The 27,042-nt window shown below is 41.1% G+C and overlaps 1 protein-coding gene across 13 annotated transcripts in view; it reads left to right on the forward strand.

Moving 5' to 3' along the window:
- CEP350 (centrosomal protein 350) overlaps positions 1–27,042 on the forward strand; it is a 70,980-nt gene that overhangs the window by 1,652 nt on the left and 42,286 nt on the right. For 2 of the 13 annotated variants that reach the window (XM_085586713.1, XM_085586717.1), the window contains exons 1-12: positions 444–594; positions 10,944–11,029; positions 12,650–12,693; positions 13,602–13,716; positions 14,328–14,460; positions 15,432–16,048; positions 16,571–16,681; positions 19,082–19,186; positions 22,431–22,574; positions 23,390–24,042; positions 24,389–24,510; positions 25,785–26,836. In XM_085586713.1, coding sequence (XP_085442839.1) covers positions 10,957–11,029; positions 12,650–12,693; positions 13,602–13,716; positions 14,328–14,460; positions 15,432–16,048; positions 16,571–16,681; positions 19,082–19,186; positions 22,431–22,574; positions 23,390–24,042; positions 24,389–24,510; positions 25,785–26,836 — 3,169 coding nt within the window. In that variant the 5' untranslated portion in view covers positions 444–594; positions 10,944–10,956. The other 11 variants (XM_021545943.4, XM_021545953.4, XM_021545951.4 and 8 more) reach the window with 11 other exon arrangements.

A 27,042-nucleotide genomic window follows, 5' to 3' on the forward strand; every position in this document is an offset into this window, starting at 1 on the left:
TGCGCAAATGTTTATTCAAATTTAAATTCGGGAGAGTGTAATTGGAGACGCTTTCATTTGCAAAAAAAAAAATAAAAAAATTAATTATTTTTCTAGAGATTACTTAGCTGTGAACACAAATGACTAAAAAGCGGTGCCCTAGTTTCGGCTGGAGCCGCTTCAGGAATGTCAACATCAGCGCTGGGTTCAGTCAGCATTGCCAAGCCCTGGCCTTGCACCAACACCCAGGGCTGCGAATAAGAAACGCAAGGGCACGGACCCGGCAGGCCAAGCGTGTGGAGCTGCGAGGGGAGAAAGAAAAGCTCCGAGCGAACCAGCGCAGGACGAGGCCGTCCCGCGGCTGAGGGAGGGCAGCGCAGCGCGCCGCGCCCAAGATGGCGGCCGGCGCCATGCCGGGAAGGTCGGCGGCGGGCCGGTTCTCGCGAGAGTTTGCGGCGCGCCGCCGCCGCCGCCGCTCCGTGTCAGTTGCGGGCCGGTAATGGCGGCGCGGAGCGGCCGCTGAGGGGCCGCGCGCCGCGCTCGGGCCGCCCTCCCCGCGCCCGCCCTCCGCGGGATGCGCCGCGTCCTGCCGCCGGCGCAGCGGGCGTCCGCCAGGTGAGGAGGCGGCGGGAGCGGCCCGCGCCGCCGCCCCAGGCCGCGCTCGGCCGGCGGTGCCGCCCCGCCGGGGCGTCGGGCGAGGTGGGGCCGGGGCGGGCCCGGCCCGAGGAGCTGCCGGCTGTCACTTGGCTCGGCCTCTCCGCCCGGCTCCGGCGCCTCCGCGGCATCCGCTTCACCCGTTAAGTCTCTTTCTTTTTCTAGTTTTAATTTGTTTTGCTGCTTGTCGTGCCGGGGGGTGGCGGCTGAACGGAGAGGGTTGGGGTGCTCCGTTTCGCTGTTGTCTTTTTCGCTTTTGTCTCTGTGGCCCCGCTGCCCTCGGAGCCACCCCGAGCACGGGGGTGGCGCTTTTAAAGTTTAAATGTGCGCTTTGCTCCATGTGTGCCGGTGCTGTGCCAGGGCGTCCTGCCCCGGCATTGCGGCATCGCTCAAAGTCCTCCTGACATCCCCGGCAGCATCTGCCCCGAGCGCTCTCTGACTTCAGCGTGCCTTTCACTGTGCCTGTTGGAGCCATAGAGGCTTCTATGCGAGTATGACTGGGTTGGTTTGTTGTTTTTTGGGTTTTTTTTTTTTTCACTGTGGATGCAGTTTTGTGTGGTATATTGCCTGCTCTCAGTGTAGTCTTTGTGGGATAGTTAGGGTAGTCAGGCAAGGAATAGGTTGCCCAGGGAGGTGGTGGAGTCATCATCCTCAGAGGTGTTTAAAATGTTTGATGATCTTAATGGTCTCCTCCAACCTTGGCATTTGCTGATTCTCTGATTTTTTCTGTCTCTGGGTATGAGCTGTAGCTCAGCAGCTGAGCATCTCCTGGCACGGAGTAAGTGTAAGTTTGCAGGTGGAGGTTTGTCTGTCAAACAGCTTCATTGTGTAGATGAACAATCCACTATCTTGAAATTGAAAATTTAACACTTGACTGGTCGGTTCTGGTTGGGAGGGGGTGTTTGTCATCTTAAACTGCTGATTTGAAAACTCAAAGTACGGTGACCAAAAGTGTTTGTGGGACAAACATGCAGAGTTGTATGTGATTCACTACTTTGCATGTAAGTTTTCAGTGTTCTGTCGGGCTGTCTGCACCGTCGGGATAAGTTCTGTTGTCTCTTTGCTATAGTTCTGGTTGCTTCAACAGTTTCATTAGGTAATGCTTGAGATAATGAGACACAACTGAGGGTGTGGCCAGGTGAACACTGTAAACTGTTGAAGGCTTCGGTTTCTGTGAGTGACGCTACTTTAAACAGAATATATCCTGCTCCCACTAAGCAGAGCAACTTAATTTATGGAGTATTGGCACATTTCTGCAAGGGGCCAGGGTACGGTGAAAATTAACAGGCATCCAAAGGAGTGAGTGTGGGCAGCATCTTGAGAGAGGTGATTGTGCCCCTCTGGTCCACTCTCATGAGACCTCACCTGGGGTGCTGTGTACAGTTCAGGTGTCCCCAGAAAGGACATGGAGCTGTTGGAACAAGTCCAGAGGAGGCCACAAAGTTGGTAAAAGAACTGGAGCACCTCTCCTGCAAAGACAGGCTGAGAACGTTGTGACTGTTCAGAGCAGGTCGGATGGAGACCTCACGGCATGTTCATTATCTGAAGGGACCTGCAAGCAAACCAGAGAGAGACTCTTTGTTGGGAACTATAGAGGTAGGACAAGTGGGAATGGCTTCAAACTGAAAGACTGGGTTTAGCTTAGGCACTGGGAAGAAATTCTTCTCTGTGAGGGTGGTGAGGCTCTCCACAGAGCTCACAGGGCTGTAGCTGCCCCTTCTCAGGAAGTACTCAGGACTAGATTGGATGGGGCTTGGAGCAGTGTGAGATAGTGGAAAGTATCCATGGCCAGGAGTTGGAACTTAATGATCTTTAAAGTCCCTTCCATCCCAAACCATTGTAGGATTCTGTGTTGCTGATTGGCATGGATCATCTTGCAGGCTGCCTAGGCTGGGTGTGATGGTGACTGAAAGAAAGTGATTTTAAAATTATAGAACATCTTGTTTGGGTGGGTTTGTTTTACTAAGCTTTGGTGCATAGCTCAGGTTTGAGCACTGTACTGATAAACCAGTCTCAACGTGGATCATGTCTTCTGTGTCTTGAAATAACTTTATTGGCAATTTCTGTCACCACGGCAAAAGCATCCCTTAAATGGGTAAGAATGTAATCTTGGAGTTGCTACATCTGTACTGAAGGTTTTGTTGACTTGGATGTAATGAACTTTGTGTCTCCTTTCACCCCTCTACCAGACATAGAGCTGCATTCTGCTAAAAAGGTTTCCATGTATCGAGCAGACTTGTGGATAAAGTCATTAATGGGTTTAGTCCCATGGACTGTAGAGTGCTCAGATGAGGCTGCAGTCCTATTAATGTGCTTCTTGTTAGGTTTGAAATCAGGAGTGTCAGTGCACACAGCACTGGATCTATTCTGTGTTACCATCTCTGGGAGGTGAATGAAGCTGCACGACATAACATGAATGGTGTGATGTGCCTGATGCTGCATCTTTCCTCCCAGTTTGCCTGTCCTGGCAACAACATGATAAACTGAAAGAAAAGTCACCATGAAAGAAAAATTGTTAATTTACTGCCAGGTTAGTGAGTTGAACTGGCTCAGGTAAGCATTGCATCTATGACAGAGTGACATGCTAGAGAAGGTAGCAAGGAGTATGTGGATCCCTTCATCACTGCTAAATCTGCTCAACTCCGCCTTGAAAACTTATATCAGAGAGCCACCTTTTTATCAGTACAGCAGAACTGTTTAACTCTGCTATTGATGTACTTAGACTAATTAATGATATTCAAATCAATATGAGTGTTAATATAAGATCAGGTGTAGTGATACAGTAGTGATAAAAGGAGGACTTTGGTAGTTGAGTGCAGAAAGAAAACTTTCCCAGTGCAGTCAATATATTAAGCGTGTGGCTGGATTACAGCAGAAGTGTAAAATTTATCCATAGATGTAAGTACTTGGAAGATAGATGTGTATCATTGTGCTAATGATATAATAGGCTTTAATGGACTGCTCCATTGAGAATAAAATTACTTGTGTGCCTAAATCTGAAACCTTTGTCAATATGCTAGAGAAAGAATAGAGCAAATAAATGAACTAATCAATTATACCAGGTCAATTGAAACTTAGTGAATGCTAACAGAAATTCTGGCTGGTTTAGCTTCCTAAGAACGCTTCTCACCGATGGCAGAATTTCTCACTAGGTCACATCCATGGCAATGCACCAGGTGGAGTTCTCATACTGAAACAGAAAAACTTTTAAAGGGATGGTGTTATTTAAACATGCTACTTTTAGCTAGATCAAGAAAAATTCTTTTAGCAGAGTACCGGTATCTGCCTTTGCAGTGCTGGATCAGAAACAGATCTGGTGGTCACTCTCAGCTTGTCATGAAGTTTTTTTGTTTGGGGTATTTTGACACCTTGTGTTGCTATTGAGATGCTCCTTCTAAATACAATTCTGAGGAAAGGCATCAAAGGTGAGAAGGTGGCTTTAGGAACATCTTCCCCAAAGTTTTCATGCACTTTATTCTGCTTTGAAAGAAAACAGTGGTCATCCTGCAGTTGACACAGCTGCAGGTAAAGTTGCTTCTCTGCTTATGGTTCTGTTGAGACATTGAAAGCTGCTGTCTTTGTCAAAATGAACAGGTCTGGTTCTTGTACCTGGCAGAGGGCATTGCCTGTCAGTTCTAAGAAGACTCCCTCACCGTGGAGTGTTCCTTGTGAGATGAGACAGAGCCTGAAGAATTTGAGCATATTCTGCTGAATGGATTTATTATGGGCTGCAAGAATTGAAATCTCCTAATGTGCAGTTTCTGGTAACTGGAGGTGGAACCAGTGAATGAAGTCTTGTTTTGAAGGCTGAGGAAAGAAAATGCAGGAGTGTTTTATTGGTTCTAGGAACTGGGGTATTTTCTTCTCTCTCATAAATGCTAAGATCTTTGAAGTCAAAGAAAATACAGAACTTGTGAATGGATAGGCAAAGCCTTGTGTGCATCTCCTTAATAAATGGATGCATTCTCTGTGCCTTTGTACTCTGGTTTCTTCATGAACAATGAATCAAGTTACACTAGCTGTCACAACATTCATTTCAATAGATTTCCTCAGAGTACCTCCTGGCACATGGTGCAGCAGAGGAAGACATTCAATTTCAGTAGAACCACTAATCCCTTTTTAGGACCAGTTTTATTTTTTTATCACTTCTCCATCACTTGTGATGAAGCAGAGACACTTTTGTCTTTTCATAGCAAGAGAATGTGGTAAATGTCCATTCTCAGCATACAGTTGGAAAGAATCAAATACAGAAATGTTTCATTTACAGAGAAATCTGCACTATGGTTTGGATGCAAATTTAGTAGCTGGCTCGTGCCAGTGATTTAATCATAGAATTCAGGAAACATATTTGTATTTTCTACTGGGTTCTTTTGACATTTGATGGATGTGTGTTTATATAATTTATCTTCCTGGTTAAAATCTAGAGGTAGTGGCACATGCTTTGAAATGTTTAAGTGCTCTTCTATCTGCAAGTGTGTGGTGTATCTTGATTGCTCTTTTTTGGTACTGCCTTAGTATCCTTAAAATTTTCTTGTTATCTAGCTTAAGACAGATCAAATTTAATTTCTTTTACTTATGAAGCTTTTGTTCTGTTTTAATTATTTTCCGAAGTAATGATATTTGGAATGTGAGTTCTTCTGGCATATATACTGCTTGTATTGCAAGACAAAATATTGAATATTATCTAAAATTAGATCACTCAGAGCAGCTAACATTCATGAGCTCCTTGGGCATTGCTGGTGTTCACTTCCTTTACATTTCATTTGCAAGCTTATTGTATAAATGAGCACTGGAAGAAGGTGGAGGGAGGACCTGCCTCATTCTGCAGTGTCAGCTGGAGATTCTGGAGATGTGGAGCTTTTTGGACAAACATGTCATGCATTTGTTTGTTGTGCTGGAATTTGTCCTTAGTCCTGAGGAAGGTCGGTACATTGCCTGCATCTGATAATGTTGAAAGGCAAAGTTTGCTCAAAATATGCTCTGGCCAAAGAAAGAATATGTCACTCTTGTATCAAAAAACACTTTAGAAGCCCATATACATAACCAAAACAAGTCTTAGAACAATGTATTATGGTTAATTTTAACTCTCTTTAAGTGAGATAATGCAATATGGTAAGGACTTGGATTCTGGAAAAACGAGTAGGTTAATGTTATTTTTATTCCAGACTCAAGCATATAATAATAAATTGTATTTTGTGGTATTTGAGAAGACATGGAAAGTGTTTCTGGCATCTTTAAATATAATTTCCATCACTTTCAGTGGACTGGCTCAGCAAAGCAATTTGCTTGACTGGGTTTGCCTGTGCCTGTCTACCTGTGTCTGTTACTGCCAGCAGTGCAGAGCTTTAGCTGCACAGACAGGAGCTCCAGAGGGTCTTTTGAGATTCAAAAGTCACCTTTGTATTTATACATGGAAACTTAAAACGTTTTTGCAAACAGGAAAAACCGTCCCAAAAACCCATTATTTGTGTCTGTGTCCATTTCCTCCACAGACAAGTGTGCACTGTGTGATGTGTGGGTGCAGTGGGACACGCTGGCCAGGGTGTCCTTGAGCTCCAGTGCTATCTCCACTGGGGAGAAGAAGGTGAATGGTTCTTGTTTTGCTCAGTCCCACAAGAGCAGCTTGGCACATTTGCTCCTGGGGAGCAGCAGCCAGTACAGGACTGAGACTGATCCAGCTGTTCACCAGTGTTTCCATCCCTTCTCGTTCTGCTGGCATGGAAGGTGTTGCTTCCAGTATGACATAGGTAGAACTAATAAAGCAAAAAGAACAGGCAGAATTATTTTAGCCTGTACCAGACTTCCAGTTCACTTTGCTTTACCACATAAGCCCATTGACTTTCTGCCTGAATAAGTTAAAGAGAGACCCAGGCATATAGAAAGGAAAAGATTATTTCTTTTATTGGCACTGATGCATTATTTTTGCTTAAACTGTATGAAATGTTGTCCTTGTGCACTGTGTACCCAGTTTGTAGCAAAATCTGCCACTACGTAGATAAAACATTTGAGAATAGGCCATAGAAGTCAATGTTAATAACTTGTTTCATTCCATACTTTTAGCAAACCTTCATATTTTCTTTTGTGGTATCCCTTTCATTTAGTATCCCTTGTATTTTTATAAGAAACAAAGCCTTGAGGAATACTGTTCCCTGTGCATACTCAGTTTTGTTTCTTTTTTCCCATAACCATGTAATGTTAGTGAAAACAACAGTGGGTGATCTCTTGCTCACATTGTCTTCCTTCTCTGAATCTGCACAATTCAGTTTCCTCCTCCTTGTTCTAGTGCCATGACTTCTGAGTTTCCTCTTTCCTTTTCTTACTAAGTCTGTGCTGCTAAGGAAAAAAAAACTTACCAAGGGTCTTTGAAAAAACTTCCCAATTGGACCAATAAACAAGTTTCTTTTCTTCCTTTTTGCTGCTCTCTATGCCAGTTCTTTAAAAATTCGTTGCATTTCTCTCACCTTCCTAGCTTTCTCATTATCTTCCATTTTATATCCCTGTTGCTTCTCTCACAATTTTCTTTCTCTTTTTCCCAGTCTTGATTTTAATCTCTTAACATTTTTATGTATATTTGGCAAGCATATTCTGCTTTTGTATCCCCTGCTCTTTTAATAATGCTGTGCTCTTAACTATGTTGACCCCTTGTACCTTTCAGTGCCACCCTGGGTATGTTCAGTATTAAATGTGTGGGTTTCTCATGTTCCTTTTTTACATGGCAGTGGTTTTCTCTTTGTTTCCATTTCCTCTTTTCCGGTGCTTTCTTGTGCATTTTCTGATCTGTCAGTTCTCTTCAGTGTCTTCTTGTAGGAGCAGTGTTTGTAGAAGAGAGTGGTTGTCAGGTCCTGTATCCATCCCCCCATCCAGTTTTTTCCAGGAGTTTGGAATATATTGTTTCCTTTCATGTCTCCTCTTAGATCCTCGTCTGTAGCAGTTCTGCTGTGCCTTCTCTTGTGTACTGGTTTTTTGTTTTTTTTTTTGGACACGTGAATAAAGAATGAGATGAGCACTTGATGTGACATTGAAACATCAGAACACAATGGTGTTTGTATCTTAATCACTCACCCAAGGAGGGGCTTGGCAAGCCAGCCCTGAATGGACCTGTGTGGGATGTCTGTGTCTCCCAGGGAGCAATCCAATAACCATGAGATTAGTTCTGTTGATTTGTAGTCTTCCACCTTTTTTCCAACAATCTTAAGATTCTCAAAGCTTTATCCAGCCTGCAGATAACCTTTTGCCATCAGTGCTGTCTCCTCAGAAGTTCTTTGGCATTTCATCTTTTGAGTTCAGTCTCTTTGTTTAAGGTCAGTATTAAATAGAGATGGTGATTTAGTGTAGCAGAATGAGATTTCTTTGAAGCAATAATTTCAGAATGTAGTTTTTATGTATTTTATCAAAAAGTTATTCATGGGACTTTGAGACAACTTTGTATTGATGGAAAATGTATCTAAAAATAATTTTAATTTCCTTAATATAATTTTTTGCTTAGTAGTTATTCTCTGATCAGTATTAATTTCAATGTATTTTAGTGTTTAACTGGTTTATTATCCTGCATGCAAGTCCTATAAACAGACATGGTAACTGTGTCTGGATTTTTTTCTTTTTTTTATTCCCCACCCCTTTTTGTACTCTTGGTAACATTAAAGAATATTCTCTGTCTACTTGAAATTTTTGCAGAGGCAGGATATTGAATTGTACTTTTTTTTAATAGAGTGCTGCTTATTCATGTCAGCTGTAGCAACAGAGAGAAGTTATTTTAGTAATATCTAGGAATTCAAAAGCTTATGGGAATCAACACAATTTATCTGTATGTAGGTTTTGAAAAGCTCATCAATTTCCCCCACCCTTCCAAAGAATTGGGAGAGAGACACCTAAACCCCAAAACCTCAGAGTTATGCTTACATCAGGACTGAAAAGTGCTGCAGTGTTGCCTTCCTGAAACTGTAGACAGCTCCAGAGTGCTCGGTTCTGGTGTGGCTTTTTTTTTCCCATCAGCAGCAGCCTGAGTTGAACAAAACTGCTCAGTGAATCTCAGGGGCTGCTCTGAAGCCAGTGAGGGTCCAACTTTACACTTGGAGCTGGTTCTGCAGGTGTGCCTTAGGATAAGTGCAGCAAGATGCTTTCTGATTTCTTCCCAGCTTGGAGGAGAGCTTGAATGGCCTTTTGCTCAGGGGCATGAGAGACTTCTGAAGGAGTTGAGATAGAATTATTGACCACTGGTGATCACCAGCACACACCTTGGGAATAACTCAGTGTCTGGTACACTGTGTATAAGGTGCACTATATAAGATCCTCTCTAAAGTGTTTTCACTGTCTGAATGAGTTCTGTGCAGCTCAGGTGAAGGACTGGCAGTTTTTTGTGTCAGGATGAGAGCTATTAACAAGCAATTTCAGATTGTTTAATCTGGTACTTTTCATATAGATTTAAGGAATACATAGAATGTGTTACAATTCTACATTCGCAGGGCGTCCTAAAATAAACTGTATATATATTTGTACATGTAAAATAAAAGGAACAATTGTGGTCCCTGATTAAGTTTTCTTATCTATACTAATAATTCTAATGATAAGAATAAATCCCAAGCAATTACATGAATATGGATATTTAATCCTTTAATAGATGTTTGCTTGTCCAGAAGTTATCCTATGCTAAGTATATATATTGAGTAGGCTTTGTTACCTATGTGTTTGGGCAAGAAACTGATACTGGTAAGATACAGTATTTTCAGCAGCTCTCAAAATCAGTTCTCTATGGAAAATTCCCTCATTTCTGTTAATATTTATTTTCTACATTTCTAGCCCAACAGCTCTTTTCTCCAATGATGGAGAGGATCAGCTGGATGATTTCCAGTGCAGGGCAGTGCTGTGATTTACAGCATGTATGATGTGAGGCACAAAGTGCTGTTCTGCATGTGTGAACTCTTCAGCACCTGTCCTAGGAGTAGAATTTTCTAACTACACTTGGCTTAATGCCCATAACTATTGGATACTTAAAAACTAACACCAACCCTTCCCTTCTAGAAGTTCTGAATTTTTGTGTTTCTGTACCTACATATATAAACTTACATGCCTTTTCCTTACTCTTTCAAACATTTACTTGAACTCATCAAAGGAAGTTACAACTAAAGGTCTTTTGAAGACTTGTGTTCTTATTATTGATAGCTTTTCCTGGGGCATAAGGCAGTTTTTTGAGACAATTTGCTACTTTAAATACGGGATATATGACTGAATGCGAGACCAAACTTTACTGCTGGTCACTATGAGTATCCTTAAAACCATGTATGATAAGAACCCTTGTCACAAAATATATGGGCAAAAGTCTCTTTCAGTAAGTAGTAGTTAGTGTTAATTTTGGTCTGCTTTTACCAGAAGACTGATCTTTATATTTGATTGCCTTTTTTATGTGGCACACAGTGTAGGGAAGTAAGAGCAAAAGAGATTTTCAGTAATTAAAAAATAAGGAAAATTACATCTGGGAGTTCATGAAAGAAGAGAGAAGAGAATGTGCTTTTATGACTCCTTCAGAGGTCTGGAACTTCCTGTTGGAATTCTGTGGTCACTTGATTTTTTCTTTCCATAGCAGAAGTGTTGTCAGTGTGTTATGAAGACAGCTCAGTAAGCATGTGCCGAGTTTTTGTTGTCTGCTTTTTTCCTTTTCTCCTTTATAAAAACTGCTTTGGTGATAGTGGCTGGGAGCTCACCCTAATTTCAGATTCAGGTGATAGTGGCTGGGAGTTTGCCCTAATTTCAGATTCACTGGGAGTCTTAACTTCAAAGTTCACAGGAAAACAACAGTGGCACCAGCCTTGTCTTTTTTCCTGGCTGTAGTGTCCTGGCACGCAATTCTGCTGTGCCTTTTCCTTTTACAGAGATTGGTGGCACATTCATTCTGTCACTGGTGGAGTTGGGTATTTTCCCCAAGCATTTATAGGTTCAAGACCTGTGCTGCTGTCTGTGTTAGGTCTGGGTGTGCAGTATTCCAGTGTGGACTTCTTCAGACTTGCTGCCATGCTTGTTACTCTGATCTAAATTGCATCGACCTCTGGGCCTCCTTTTATCAAGTTAATGTTTCTTGATGACAGAGAACAAAATCAAACCCTTCTTTATCCATGGAATTACATGGTTTCTGCAGGAAGCTGTGACTACATCTGTGATTTCATGCTGATTATCTGACCTTGTTAATGATGAAGGTTTTAAGTCATCAGAGGAGACAGACATTCATCATAATGATCAAGGTTATGTTCTCCTTAGACTAAGATAGATTTGCTTATACTTTATACCTCTTTGATTCTTACATGACTATTTTTTTTTAGGTAAATTGACACAATGTGGAGCAACAAATCTAATGAGGTGCCTCTACAAAATCTGAGGCATAACCAAAGCAAGGATTCTACCAGAGGTAAGGGTTTTCTCTGTTCTATTGCCTTGTTTGGGGAGATATTTTGTCATGAGTTGTTTGAAACTTTGGGGAATGGTTCCAGAAAGCATTCTCCTGCCTCAGTTTGGGAGCTAAGAGCATGTGTTCTGTGGCTTCTTTTTTGCAGATAGAAGTTTTGTACTCTGATCTCCAGAGTATTTGCTGACCTGCATTAGCAGTTGCCAGCCTGTGATACGGTTGCCAGGATGGCACAGAGACAGGTTTTTTTAAAGTGCCATAGAGGAGGAGCAGTGCAGGAGCAGAAATTGGGAACTGTTGGCTCTTGAAGGAAGTGAGGAAGAGCCTCTGACAGTTGCTCAGTTTCAGAGTAGTGAAGACATTTGAATAGCAGCACTGCATCTCCACAGTGTTTGACTTTTATAGCAGTTTTGTTTCCCTTAGTTGGAGAAATCGTTTAGCTTTTTACTGTTATGATTACTCTAATTTAGGAAGGGAGGGGGCAGAAAAATTTAAAAATTACAGTACTTCCCTGAAAAAATTTTCCCTGAAAGGAAGAAAGGTCTCCTATGTAGAGCAACTGAGTCGCGTGCTAAGCCTGTGGTTCGAGATCGATCATATGATCTCCAGTATGACAAAACTGGACTCCAGAAGCTGTTTTGAAAGTAGAGAAAGATTATTATTTTACCTGTCAGAGAACATTATGGTGATTATTTCCTGTGGTATGATCAGTTTCTTTAAAAATTGCCTACTTTTTGAAGCTGGAGTGTTCTGTGGACAAGAAGCACCCATCTCTAGAAGTCAAAGCAAAGTTGTTTCTGTGCTGCTTCCCTAACCCTCTTCTTTTGTGTCGTTGTATCTTGCCTGAAATGAAATTGGCAGGTTTTTTACTATGAGGAAGAGATTATTTTATTCAACTCTGTTATTACTACTCTCCATGGTTCTGACGCGTGGATGTTGTGTTTTATAAACTATTAGATTGTAAGAACCATTAGAAAACAAAAGAGGGGAACTGAGGAAGTAAATATTTATAGAGGAAAACACTACTACATCCTCCTGAGCTCAATTGCTTATAGAATAAGTGCTGTCTGTTTAGATGAAAAGGCTTGGGTTAGTGCCTCCTGCTTGTTCACAAGCATTGTTTCTGTTTTGTTTGTAGGGTGTACAGTTCAGAAAAATTACTGTTCATAATTCTGCTGTTCGGAGCTTGGGTTTTGAGTAGAGTCTTTCAATGACCATGTATTCATGCTTAGTTTACTGGAGAAGAAAATGGAAGGGGGAAAGAAAAGGTAGTTAAACTGTAGTAGAATAGAAAAATAGAAAGTATTTATGTTGGGGTAGATAACCAGCTTCATTTTATCTTCTAAACATCTTCTATTATATGTGGTGGATTTGATTTCCGGTGTCATCATGCATTCAACCTAACTTAGTGAACTCATAATATATTACATTAAGTGCTTTATAGCTTTGCTAAGATGAGCTTTGACTGGTAACAGTCTTTCATAGAGGAGATTTACAGGTGGGAACTGTGTTGTGAAAAGAACTTGATTAGCAAGAGCATGAAAATTGTTTTGAAGTAACATTTAATTTCATTGTTTCTCATGTACTAATGAGAAATTAATTCCTTTGTTTCTGCCCTGGAAGAGCTAACTGCAGCATGGGCCTCTTTTTCTCAGACTAAGGCTGCTGTAAGTACTTTTTTTTTTACTTCTTTTTTTTCCTTTGGGGTTGTTCAGTTTGGTTTTTTTAAACTCATTTTCAAATCAGTTAGTGTCTACAAAAGCTTTAACCAAAGCATTATTTTACTCAGTGATTGTTTCTTCAACAAGTTGTGAATAGCACAAAGCTGTTGGAGTATTTAAATGTTGAACATTGTTTTATCTTGGAAAAAGTTTTCTGCACACGAAGAGAAGCTTTTGCCACAGCAAGCTTAATACCTTTTTTATTTAACAAAGTGGCAATGTCATGTTTTTCTGAAAACTTGGAAAAATACCTCCCCCCTCCTCACTCAAACCAGTCAGAAACTGAGGCAACACCAATGTATTTAATAATTTTCCATTCTGAGCACTGGGGTTGCTGTATTTCTGTGGGAATTAACTTAGGTCCATAAGATGATGTAGTAGTTTCTGAAACCTGGCTTCAGTGAGGCCAAGCATTTTGCATTTGCATGGAATTCAGCTCTTTCCCATAGCCTTGTCCCTCTTTTTTCTCAGTAGCTGAGCATCAGTGTGAAATTTTACATGTGCAATTGGTATCATGCTCCATTTGTAAGGGAGTATTGCAGAATTTTTTTCAAGTGGAATTAATATTTTATTCAGGCCAAGCATTAAGTCTCTGAATGGCACATTATTAATTTTTTTCAAAACAGGTTATTTAAGAGAACAAAACCTAATTTAGATAATGTTATTAAACAAAACTTAATAGTAGTTTCTGGCCATAAGACCATACAGTTTTGCAATGTCTGCCTTCTGAAGTTGCTCTTGCCTGCAATTTGATTCATTGTGAGATAGGAAAAAATTGTCATGTTTGGGGGAAATAAAAATATAGCTTAAAAACAGAAAACAGTGTTCTAACTTGCATTATCTTCCCATTCTAGCTACGTCATATAGAGAACAAATTGGAAATAGCTCCCACCAGCACAGCTGTGTTTGATTCAGTCATGGATGCCAAGAAGCCCTCTGCTAGTGCCAGCAGGAAGAGCAGCAGGAAGGGTATGTATTATTGAGGAGAGAATGTGTAAGGCAGCATAAAGCCACTGCATTCTGGGAAAGCTTGGGTTCTCCCTGCCCCCAGCTTTTCTCCTGCCTGTGGTCTTTATTCCTGAGACTCTAATTGCCCAGAAGAAACCAATGTTTCCTTCTCTGAGCTTGGGAAGGAGAGTGTTCTATCCCAGTCTCTTGGTTAGAGAGGGTGACAGGACTTGCCCCACACTGTGAGTGACCAGTGACCCACTCTGACAGGAAGTTTGCTAAATCTGGTGCTTCTCTTATCTGACTGAAGGAGAGCATTTGCTTATAGGCAAATATATATAAGCCCTCATTTTATATACTAAGAGCATTCTGGTAGTGTGCTACTGATGAACAGGCAGATCGACCTCTAGTGGCAACACAGCCAACTTTGCAGATTTAATTACTTATAATTAATCTTCAAGCTTTATTATCTCTCTTTAAGTATGGTCATTGTTTCAAGCCTTGCACCTAGTTGTTGAATCAGCTTGTTGAAAGAGAGAGCTGCTCCAACCCAAGAAAGACTGTCAATGATTCAACCCCAGGAGCTTTCTAGAGTGGCAGATAAATAGAACATTCATTGTTTTCTGCTTCAGGTTCCCGATCCTCCAGCCAAAATAAATCAAGCAAGGAGAAGTCTTCACGCAGCCCTCTTCGAGCAACCACTTTGGAAAGCAATGTGAAAAAATGCAGTCGTGTGGAATTTCGTGAGCCATTGGCTTCGTACAGGTCAGTGCTAGGACAGCTGACTATTGAAGAAAAACATGCTAAGATTAGATTTAAGCTAACAGTGGTGTTTTTGACACCTCCTCAAAAATTGGTTTGCTTCCTCCCACCTACCCACATGACAGCATGTGTTGTTGGACTTATTAGTAAATATTGCAAATTTATTTTTTACTCAGTGAATATGAGTTTAAAGTCAACTGTTTTGAAATGGGGCTGGGTCATCAAGTGGTATGACTGTGGCCTTAGTGACCTGATGGATTTAATAGGTATTTAGTTTCAGTAATAAGAACCAAAAATACTGTTTCCTTACACTTTTCCAGCTTTGTTTCATTAGTTCTTCAGCATATGTTCCCATATGTGTTACCAAGACAGTGTGGAGCAAGAGTAGTACTAGTATTACTAGAACTAGTACTAAAGTTACATCCCATTTTTGTGAGTGTGAGAAATTCATATAAGAACAGCTTCTCATGGAACAAAAGTGGTACAGAACACAGAACAGGCCATGGAACATGATTATTATCCTGACATCAAAGTTTGGCCTCTTTTTCCACTACTTGAGTCAGCTGTGAGGTGGTCCTCCTTGTTGCATGTGAGACTGATTTGGGTCAATTCTGTTAATTGAGTAGCTCATGTACTAATTATGCTTAAGTTCTATATTTGTTATTTAATACTTTTTTAAGTTGAAGGGTGACATTACTGCTTGGTGATTTTCTAGTCTTCAATGTTATATATAGTTCTTTTCAGACAGCATGCAACAAATTGAAATTTTGAACACAAGTCTCTTTCTGTTTCATTAGACTTGCACTATTAAATGTGAGGTGATCAGACTTTAAAAGAACTTGCATTTAAAGTGGAGCCAAGGTAGAGGAAGTAATTTATTTAGTTGATGATTTATTGATGTGCTGATTGCTGAGTTTGAAGGTCCTATATTTATATTTCTGATGGTGAATTTTTTCCCCCTTCTGTTACATCAGGGATTTATATAGTTCTCTGTCTCACCACAGTTCTAGCCAGCTCGAGGCCAAACAACTGCTGTCTAGTTTGGAGCTGAGTGAAGCAGAAGGGAAGAGTGAACTCCCAGCCTGTCTGGCACATGAGCGGGACGAGCGGGATCGGCACAGCAGAGGCTTTGCCAGCCCCTTCCCTTCTGCTGCAGATGGGACCGTCGTGAGGTACCTGAATGACCAACCAACAATCAACGCCTTGCAGAGCAATGAGGCATTTCCTAGAGTTGCAGCACTTTCAAGACTGGAAGAAGAAAAAAGCAGTGGTTCCAGGGGAGATGAAAGTAGCACTAGAGCTTCTCAGAGTATCACGTCCCAGGACAGTGAGCTGAAGGCATCTTCCTCTTCTGCCACGAGTATTTGCAGTGCTCATAGGCTGGAAATCCTGAAGCAGCGGCAGCACGATGCCAAGTTGGAAAAGCTGAAGGAGAGGATCCGAAAGCAGTGGGAGCATTCTGAGGAGCTCAGTGGCAGAGGGCAGCACTTGGGGTATGCTGAGCAACCTGTTGTGGTCACTAACGTGGAGAACACGGTGACTCCCAAGGTCAGGAAGGTGACAGCTGTGCCTGCTGCTCCATCATACAGAGGTACGGAGGTGCACATCCCCTCCCTGCAGCCTGTTCGGGGTGAGGGAGCAGAGCTCAATCCACTGAGCAACATTTCAAAGTATGGAACTGGCTCATAGCTCTCTTTGGGCAATATGGGGGGTGCATGGTTTGATTGCAGATCACAAGTAAAAAGAAATTATTGCTAAATTACTGAAGTGCAAATTCCTTTGAGGTTGTTCCTGTCTCTTCTTAGAATTACTATAAAAAGAAGCTCACTGGTGTTTTGGTTGATTGCAATAATTTTTTTAATGGTCTCAGAGCTTAGCAACATTGTATTGACTCAAACAATCTTTCACATTTTTAATTATCTTTTCCTTACCCATTCTGCTGTTTTTCAACTGTGAGCAAGTGTCAGACTGGTATATTGCTTTCTTCTAATTTAGCATTAGAAATGGACATAGTTACTTTTTTTACTTGGCAGTTTCCCATCCCTTCCACTCTGACAAAACTGTATTTACATTTTATGCAGTTATTTTAAACTCTTGAATCGTTTACGTTCAGGTTTCAATCCTGCTGAAACAAGGATTCGCACTCCAGATGGAAAGATCTGGCGTGCAGATGAGTTTCGTATTAGTCGGGAGCTTTACAGAGATATTGCACGCCAGTTAAAAGGTGAGCCACAAGTGGAATTGATTAAGCCACACAACCTTCTTTAATAGGCAGAGAAATATTTGTACATGTCTACAAAGTCATAGAAACAAAAAATTGAAGCAATGAGTGTTAAATATATTGTAATTCTCTCCACGGGAAGAATAATCTACTGAACACTAAAACAACAACAAAATAAGTTCTTCTCCCAGTTCTCTCATTCAAGTACTTCTAATAAAAAAAAACAGTACTGAAAAGAATGCCAAATAATGGCATTTCTTTGAAACAGGAAAAAGGAAAGTCTCCATTAGAATCACTTTTGTTTAATTTTGTGTCTTTTTTATATGTGTTTGCATGAATGAGTACAATGTACTGGTTTAAAGGCCAAGACCCACTTTTGGTTTCTGTTTTCAAATGTACTGCTCCAAGACACAATCTTTATTCATCTTTCACTCTGAAAAACTGCAGTACCATTGGCAGCTCTTTTTCTCTGGGTAAGCTGGAGGAGGATGCCCAAGTGTGCTTTTTTAATTTGCTAGGCTGGTTACAGTAAAGTGCTGTAAGCTTGAAATGCCTCTGACTGGCTGAGTTGGTGGAAGGGGAAGAGATCAGGTGAATAAAATGGAAGGGAATGGAAAATAAAAACCTCATAGAACCTCTAGTTTTACACTAAGAGCTTACTTATTAAGAATACCTTTTCTCTTTGCTCAAAACATTTAAGACTGAAGGAAAATGCATTGAGATTTAAATAGTAATAAACCAATTTGTCTTTTTTCCTTGTACAACTCGATAACTTACTGAGGACTTTTTATGGAATCACTCATTAAAAATAGATCAGAAAGAAGAGATGCTCCTTTTCAATAAAATTATTTTGCAAATATGCTGTTCAGTTCAGTCTGTGAAATTAATGCCAAATTTCCACAGACTTTTAATCTACACTAGCTTTCTTTTTTATTTTTGGCAAGCATAACAAGCTGTTTATAGAAATTCATTTTTTTTTAAAGCTTTGTTGAAGAGATCCAATTAAAAGGCATTTGGATCATGTGTCCAGTGCCTACAAAAGGAAGGAGCTGTGTGTGTTGATCCACACTTCTGTCCTGATGCCATGTGTAGAACAGCTGTTGTGGAACATGTCTCCTTTCAGAGCTGAAAAGATTATACTGAATGGCTGATTGCTAGTAAACAAATGCTGGTGCTGCACATAATGTATACTGTAAATGTATTTTTAGGTTGTCAGATTATCTATCCATGTGTTACTTTTATATTAAATTTACACCATGTGGTGTTTTGGGTGTGTACAGTCAGTTGTATCAGAACTGTTCTTTGCTCTCTAGTGCTGAAATAATCTGTTATATCTCTAATATCTACAGCAGCACTGTTCTTTCCAACAGAAAGATTTTTATGTATGAGCACAGATCATACAGAATGTCTTCATCTTTGTATAGCAGTTAGGCTAAAGTATGGACCCCAAGTTTCCAGAAATTTTGTCTTAAAGATGTTCAGGATTTGCCATACTAGAACAAAATTGCTGTAAAAGGAGCAGAGTGGGAAGCAGCCTGTACTTTATTGGAGTCAGGAAAGGGCTGTTTGTTGCTAAAAGAGGAGAGGAGGATGTTAACTTTCTGCAAATGCAATCTGAGGTTTCTGGTACTCAGTGCATTGATTTTTTTTACCTGCTTTTGTTGTCAGCCTTAAAGGCAGCTGGAAAATTTGTAAGGAAAGGGTCCTAAGGGTGAGAAAGACTCCAAAAATTCCATTCCTTCATCTTTGAAATATAACCTGTTCTGCCTCTGATGCTTCCATCAGAGAGTGGATTCACATGAAATTAGGGGCTGTAAATGTTTGCATTGGCATCTAAATAAAGGTTCAATCTATCCATAGAGGGGGTTGTATCTTCATTGTTTGAGGTTGTCTGATCCCGTTCTTTAGAGAGGAGGAACCAGAAAACAGTGGTAACAGTGGCCACAGAGTTCCTCTTGTGCTGAATGTGTTGTCATGTATTAATGTGGAAGCAGCAGCCCCTGTGTTCAGGAACTATATGTCTTTGTGGAACATTAGAGCAGTAAAATGTAATATCTGTAGCAGAAGAGAACCAAGTTGTTGTTTAACATAAACAGTTGTTTATAATTAAACTGCCAGCATTTCTTTTAGAATTTAAAATTAACTTTGTAAATATCTGTTATGGTCTTGCTGTGGCTTCACTGCCTTCCAGGGCATAGGTAAACAGACCTTGATTTAAAATTCCCATGCTGTGAGGATTTTAAAGTGCTGGACTGGAAGTCATTGATCTGGGTGTATAATCTGGGAAAGTCAGCGAATTCTATTGTGTTTCTCTGAGTTCTGGTTTTTCAAATGCTGAAGCAAGCTTGTTGTTCTATGTTCTCCCCTGTGGGATATCACTTAACAGCTTTTGTTTGTTTTTAGAGGATTCAACAGTGAAAGGAAAATCTAGTGAGAGAAACAAAGAGAAGAAAGCTACAAGACCAGTGCGGAAAGTGCAAAAACTGACAAGTCCAGAGTCCAAACAAGGTGACTGTTTTTGCTGTAGGGAGAGGATTGTTACATGTCCTTCAGAGATTAGTTTTGTCTCAAGAAAGAAAAATAGAAGTGTATTGCTTTAAAAGCTTTCTTAGATGTGCAACAGTGCTGTTGTAGTGAGTTTGTGCACTGTGCTGCATTAGGGGTTGTGTATGGTTTTGTTGTTGGTTGGCGGCTGTGTGCACTTTTTTTGTGGTTTAATTTTTTGCCTGTCCACTTGCTGTGTGCACCTTGATGAATCTGCTGTGGAATGTGAGTTTTTTGTGGGGAGAGGTATCCATAGGTATCTGTCAGGGTGATGTAGACAAAAAGAAGCAGTAGCTCTGCCCTGGATCCTGTTGCTCTTTGGCTTGTGATGAAGTTGGTCAAAGCCTGACCCATGGCTCAATCAGCATTGCTGAGACATGATATTAAAATCAGTGCCAGTGGGACTTGCTGAGTTGCTTTCCCATCAAATGTGGAGGGGCTGCAGTCAAAGGTGTTCTCTTGGATGATTTCTCAGTGGGGAAGCAGAGAACAGGATGCTCCTGGTTTTTCTCCTGGTTGTTGTTTTTCCACATTTCAAGTTGTTGCTATTCTGCACCTTCAATTCTGGCTTAACCCACTCCTGACTTTTTCATTTAGTGAAAGATGTAAACACACATTCCCTGACTAGTCTTCCAAATCTTAGTGTTTTTAAAGAAATGTTTATTTCTTTTACCAACTGATAACTTTTTCCCTCACTGTTCTCTGACAATTCCAGTGATTATTAAATACAATTTAATTATTTAGAGAAGATTATGCAAGCAGGTTTCTCTAGAAGAAAATAAAATTAAACACATGCGGAATTCTGACAGTGCTTCTTAGTTTTTCAGTAGTGTGAATCTTTGATACTGACAGCAAAATAATCAAGGTTTCCAGATATGCTTTGTATTTGGTTTTAGTTTTCATACAAAGTGAGTATCTGCAATCACACACACAGCAATTTATTTTCTTTAAATATATGTAAGTTTAGGCACCTTTTGACTCTCTCTTAAGGTTTTTTATTTTTCCTTATGTACAGTGACCCATAATCTGTAAACATTTTGAAGAAAAAAAAAGCAGCTTTAAAAATTACTGCAAAGGATTTTTAGAGAGTGAATATGTGCTTCTGCATGCTGTAAATCCTGCTTGTGAATATTTTGTGGTAAGGAATACTAATACTTGAAGTGATAAGCATGGATTTGCTCCCTCCTGTGCTGATTAATCCTTAGTTAAGGAATTGCACTCAGCTGCCTTATGTATTTATGACAGCTCCAAGTGAGGGAGGAGCTCAGTGCACAGGACAACCCCAGCAATCCCACCCTGTGCCTGAAAGTGTTGCCCAAACCCTTCTTGAGCTCCGTGAGTCTTGGGACTGTGACCAGTTCCCTGGGGAGCCTGGTCAGTGCCCAGACACCCTCTGAATGAAGAATTTTTTCCTAATAGCCAACCTAACCCTCCCTGACACAACCTCAGGCCATTTCCTCAGGTCCTGTCACTGGTTACCATGGAGAGAAGATCAGTGCCCACTCCTCTGCTTTCCCTTGTGAGGAAGCCCTCTATGCCTTCAAGGGAGTCAACAGCTCTAAGCTCCAGCCCTTCCATTATATAAGAAGCCACCCCCTGTTATAATGAATTAAATCTATGCAAAATGGTGGCCTGAAATCCCTGGAAGACACAAACCAGCTCTCAGTGACATGTCCATGCTCGTCCATCCTCCTCCAGTCATTGCAGTAAGAAACTGCTTACCATGGCCAAGGCTATTAATAGCCATGGCTCGTGTTCTGCCCCCTTGGCGTGTTTTAGTTAAACAGCTGACTTGAGATGGAAGATGACACTTTACACTGGCTCTTTAAACACACACAGAACTAATGTGAGAGCAGGGAGTTCTGCAGGAGAACCCCTTTGGCTGATGCTTCTGTTTCAGAGAGGCTTGTAGTGACATGCTTCAAGTGACAGCTCTTTCATAAAATACTTGGATAATTTACAATGCATGCAAGGAGTTCTGCTAGCAAAGGGTTGAGTACTGGGCTGCAGACTTCTAGGTTAAAATAACAACAAGAAAAGGGGTTGGAAACTGAGGACTGGGATTGCCAAAACAATTATTCTGCTGTGCTGGATTTCACTTTGACATTGTTGGTATCCTGTCTTCAAAGTGCTGTTGGGCCCAGTACAGTGCCTTTTTTGTTTGGCTGTGGTGATCTCATGCTGCAGTGGCTGGGTTCCTTTAGGCAGAGCACTTGGAGGTAGAGCCTGAAATGGAATTTTTAAAAGTCAACTGCAAATTATATATTCAAGTTAGGTACTTTTCTGGAAATTAAATACCCTTGAAAGATCTGATTAATTTACAGATCATTAATTATCTGAATTACCTAATTAAATTTTCTTTTTTACGCTGTGTTTTTCTCCAAAGCACCTTTAAGGTCATTATTTAAAAAAAATATTAGTATTGGAAGTTAGTGTGTTGAAAGGGAGTTGAATAAACCTATTGTTTAATCTACCCAATATTAGGTAAAGAAGCCACCATAACCAATTGTTATAATTTAATTATATGTTGGATGATAAAATAATCCTGTAATATTTTTATTGGGTTTCTGTCACCTGCAAGGTATTTTGTCCTTGAATTGAATATCAACTAATAGGGTATAATCTTAACTGTTTTCAGTGCTGGAACAGAAGTCCCAGCTAAGGGATAGTGAGTTAGCATTGGTGTAAAACATCTGCTGCTTGGTATTTTTAACCTACTCACAAGACGTATCTCGCCAGTTAATTATCTGTAAAAGCCTTTCAAGAAGTTTTTGGGTTTTTTTCCTAGAGTTTTGGCTAATACTATTTTGATAGGAAGGTTAAGGGGTTTTTATATCTCACCTTTATTTTTGTTCTTCTTATTACAACAATTTAGTTACTTTTATGTTTTTATTATTTTCCATATTTGAGTGGTGTTGAACTGCTCTAGAAATACTACCCCTGTCCCTAGTAAGGCTTGTTTGTATATTTTAGACCTGCAAAACCTGTTCTCCTTCTTTAAATCAGTTTTTGTAGGACTTTAATGTGCTGCAGTGTGTTTTGGGTGTTACATGGGGACGTCAGTGTCCTGGCTGTTTGTGTAACTGCAGCTGTACCACTAATGCAGAATTAAATGGTACAGAAATGATGAATGGCTGCAATGATACTTCTTTTTGATACCATAGCAAATCCTCTAGAGCTTGACTTTTATTTATTCTTTACTTTGAAGGTGGAAACTATGTGATAAGTGCATCCTCCTGGCGGGAGGGACAAAAGCTGGTCAAAAAGATCCTGGGTCCAGCTCCCAGAATAGAACAGGACAGAAGAGCTGTATCCAGTGACAGAACAGGCCGAGAGAGAGCTGCCAAGTCTGGTAAGTTGTTCTTTTATCACTGAGCTTACTTCATTTTACTTTATTATATAACACTGCATGTCTGCAGACTATAGCAGACTTCTGAGATAGAATGTTCTGAGATAGGAGTTTCTTACCAGAATTGCTCCTATTTTTAACCTGGAATTTGATGGAGGTCAGGGGAAATTTTGCTCACAGCCATGGCTGGGGCGCATAACCTCTGTTTCTGGGTGCATTATGGACTTTTTGTGGTGCCACAATCCCTGCACATGGGACTTGGGGAGTGGTACATACTGCAAGGGTGCTTGGGATGTCTGGAAAAGATGAGATATAGGCTGCAACCAAAAAAACTGGACCACCTGTGATCTGTCTTTGCCTCTTGAAGCCAGTGGGGAAAGGAATGGCTAGCAGTGATTCACAGGCTAGATGAATTTTGCAAGTGTGCTGTACATAATCGATAAGCTGTGATTGAGTACCCCAGTTTAACAGGAACTGTGGTTCTTCCAGATGCAGTACAATGTCATCCATGTGCATCATAAATATATCATTGATTCCTCCACCAGCCTTTTTCAGAATTTACCCAGAATCTCAGACAGGACAAATAACGCATGCTGGGAAATGCTGTGCTTCTTATGCCTGTGAGGTGGTGAGGCTGGTAAAGAGTAGAAAGGGTGTGGGCTCAGTCTGAGCAAAGGCTGCCACATTGAGATTGTGACACCAGATGAAGCAATGACATGTTCACAGCAAGATCTGCACTCCTCCCTCATCCTTCTTTTTCCAGCTGTTTCCCAAATTTGATTGTTACCTGACATATTTGACATCTCATTCTTTAGCAGGCTGCATTGGAAGGACAGGTTCTGATTCTAGATTGGATGTTACCCGTAAAAGCTCTTCAAGAAGTTCCGAGAGGTCAAGAAGTAAAGTACGGTCTGATACCAATCTGAGAAAACTGGAAGCTGCTCTTCCAGATGATAACCAAGAAGATCATTCCTCTGTAAACAAGGATTTCCTGCCTGTGGAGATACGTGGAATTCTTGATGACCTGCAGTTGGATTCCATGAGTACAAAGCAAGAGACAGATGTGGAAAAGCAGAATCAAAAATCTGTTTTGCCTCCTCAAAATATGAGGAGCCACAGTCCAACCAAAAGGAAACCGGACAAGGTAGCGGCCAGTGAGGAGCCTCAGGTGATCTCTAAGAAACGCCACTATGACAGTGATGAGGTTCGTCAGTACATCATCAGGCAGCAGGAGGAGAGGAAGAAGAAGCAGAATGAAGAGAAGAAAGCACAAAAGGAGGCAACAGAACAGAAGAACAAAAGGCTCCAAGAGCTCTACAGAAAGCAGAAGGAGGCTGTTACTAAAGTGAAGAATGTGCCTCCTCCTGAGCCTTCAGCAGCCAAAAGGTTACAGGAAACCTATTCCAAGCTCTTGCTGGAGCGAACACTTTTAGAAGAGCCACCTCAGCTGCCTACAGTGCAGGAAACACAGGTATAGCTGATTCACTAACTTAATGTCTTGCAGTTGTTTGCAGGAATAGGAGCTCCTATGTTTAGGGAGGTTGTGGCTTGTGCTGTTCTGGTGGTTATCAGTTAAGAAAAAAGAACAAATCAAAATGTAGCTTTCCTTAAACATAGTGATTTCAATGTACAGCCTCTTTGCTAGTGGCTGCTTTTTGGCACAGCAAGGCCTATTAGAAAGTTGCCTGAAGATCATCTTCCTATTTTAAATAGAAGCTGAATTCTGGATATTAGTCTTTTCAATGGTAATGAGACAAGAGCTCCTAAACTCTGACAAACTTTAGAAAATGCATTTTTCTGGTTGTCTTCATCTCTAGCCCAGACCTGGTTACCAACCATCTGGGGAATCTGACAAAGAAAACAAGGCTCAAGAGCGTCCTCCGAGTGCATCTTCCAGCAGTGACATGTCCCTTTCAGAACCACCGCTGCCGCTACTGAGGTGAGCAGATGGGGTGTTGGGGGAGAGAGGAAAGTGCTCCTGCTTTCATCTCTGAGAGGAGAAAATAGCCTTGGCTCTTGACTTCCTGTTCCTGTGAGAGTAATTATCTTTAGGTCAATTACAGCATTTTCCTCGCAGTAAAGAGGAAGCTGATGCAGGAAACCATATGAAAATTTTGGCTATGGCTGATTTGTGAGTGTGTAAATAGATAAAGTGAATGGTGGTTGCTGGTAATGTTTTGTTGACATCAGTGGAATGTGTATTTCATATTGGGACCCTCTTATTTCCTCTGCCATTGCCATTGGGGAAGAGAAGCTGATTGTATGAATGTATTTGTTGATTTTTCTTACTTGATTTGCTCAGTGTTGCTGTTTGATCTATTGTCTCAGATTCAGCCATTAGTTACTGTCTATGAATTACCAAACACCTCTGCTTCTGCTTGAAACTAGCCTTTCCCTATTTCTTTTCATGCAGCTTTCCCAATTTTGAATTTTTCAGTGTATTATCAAAGTTTTCTTACTGCAAGTCAAGGTGCCTGACCAAACACTTAGCTGTAAGGAACTAAAAATCCTGAAGTTTCTTGGATATCCTTAATATCCCTCTTCTGCAAGTGTCTTCATTTTTTAACTACATCATGAATGTCTGCTTCTTAAATGTATACTTGCTTCAGTATCTGTACTCTGACTTAGTAAGTGCAATGAGACCCGTTTCCCTTCTGGAAAAGTTCAAGGAAGCTCACTGGGAATGCCATGTATTACTGCGTGTAGAATGAAAAGTTAAACCGGATGGTAAATACTGTTAGTGTAACATCATAAAGAAAACATGTAATTGCTAATAGTAGAGGAGAAATGAGACTCACAGGACTCATAAGGTATTCAGAGACCCTTGCAGTAATGAGAGAAGAAGTTTTTTGGGGGGACTTTTGAGGTGTTTTAGTGTTCTGGACATGGGCAGGTGATAAGGAAAAAGAATTCTCCCTTTTGGAGTCAGGAAGTGTTTGGAAAAGACTTACTCCTTACAGTGAAAAACCTCAGCTTGTTACAACCCTAAAACAAAGAGTACACATCAATGGCATTTCAGATTTGAGAGGTGCTGTGTTGTTTGGTTTGTTGGTTTTTTTACTAAATAACATTGTGTTTACTGTCCCATTCCCTGCCCCTCTGATTCCACCAAAAAGTATTTTGTCCCGAAATTAAATCTGTGACAACAGTGCATTTATCTAATACATCAATATTTATGTAAATCATCAACATAAATGTTGACTTTCATTTCAGGAGTGATCTGATGGAGCCTCCATGGGTACAGCCAGACAGGTTGAGCCCAAGAGTTCAGCTTCCCCACCCACAAGCTCTCTTGGGCTCAGGTGGAGGCCCTTGTTCCCAGCACTGGAGTCTGGAGCAGATGGACCTTCTGTCAAAGGAGTGTGACGCGATGTTGGCAGGCAGGAGGAGCCATTCTGCCCCTGTGGGGTCCCTGATGCCTCAGTTGTACCTGAATTCATCTGCTGCACAGGAAAACCTCCTAGTAAAACCTTCTGCCAGTCAGTATAAGACCAAATTAGATCGCCTTGAAGCTTTGAAAGCTACAGCTGCTTCTCTTTCTAGCAGGATTGAAACTGAAGCCAAAAAGTTGGCTGGCGCTGGTCTCAACTATGGTACCATGTGGAACTCAGAATTTATGCAAGAAAACCAGGATGAGGGACGGTGGGCAAAGGCTGTGAGTCCTCCTGTGAGGGAGGAAAATGAAAATACTTTTTCAGCCAGAATTCAAAGGATGTTGGATGCCTGCGTGTCTCATACAGCCTTTGATGACAGCCTTCCTGGGGTAGGCAACCTTAGTGAGTTTAAAAAGCTCCCTGAGACCATCAGACCTCTTACTGATGTAATCAGCCTTGGATTGAGGTCTCCTGCTGCTAACAGGCATGAAGGGATCCTGGGACATTTGTCCAAGAGGCAGATGGACTCCCCGGGGCGTGAGAACCAGGCATATCCTCTGAGCAAAGCTGTTACTCCTCACGAGTCCAGCATTGACTCCATCAGCGAAGGGCCTCTCCTGAGTGATGAAAACCTCTCAGAAGAGGAAGGAGGCCAGCACAAGCAGCTGCCACTGAAGATGTTGGAGACATTAAAAGAGAAGGATTTTTGCATTCGGGAGAGAAATGCTTTTGAGCCCATAAAGGAGTTTCAGAAAGCAGCTGAGAGGTACTCCCCACTTTTCACTCAGACAAGTGACACACACAGCAAGGGGCCTTGGGAGGAACTGGCAAAGGGAAGTCCCCACAGTGTCATCAACATCTTTGCTAAGAATTACCAACTTAATGGAAAAGGTAAAAATGGAAGCATTTCTCAAAGCTCTTGTGAATTGCTATTTTCCCAGTCCCACTGCTCCATGCACTTCATACTTCACTGTTAAGGAATGTGCTTTCAGAGGTCTCAAATATGAATCTGTGTAAATCATGTTTTACAGCTGTCTCATGCAGTATGCTTTGTTTCATTTTCATTTTTTTTGTACAAATTTATTCCTCTTTTTTAT

This window comes from Lonchura striata, chromosome 8, assembly GCF_050655825.1.
Source record: "Lonchura striata isolate lonStrDom1 chromosome 8, ASM5065582v1, whole genome shotgun sequence".
In the NCBI taxonomy this organism is placed as follows: domain Eukaryota; kingdom Metazoa; phylum Chordata; class Aves; order Passeriformes; family Estrildidae; genus Lonchura; species Lonchura striata.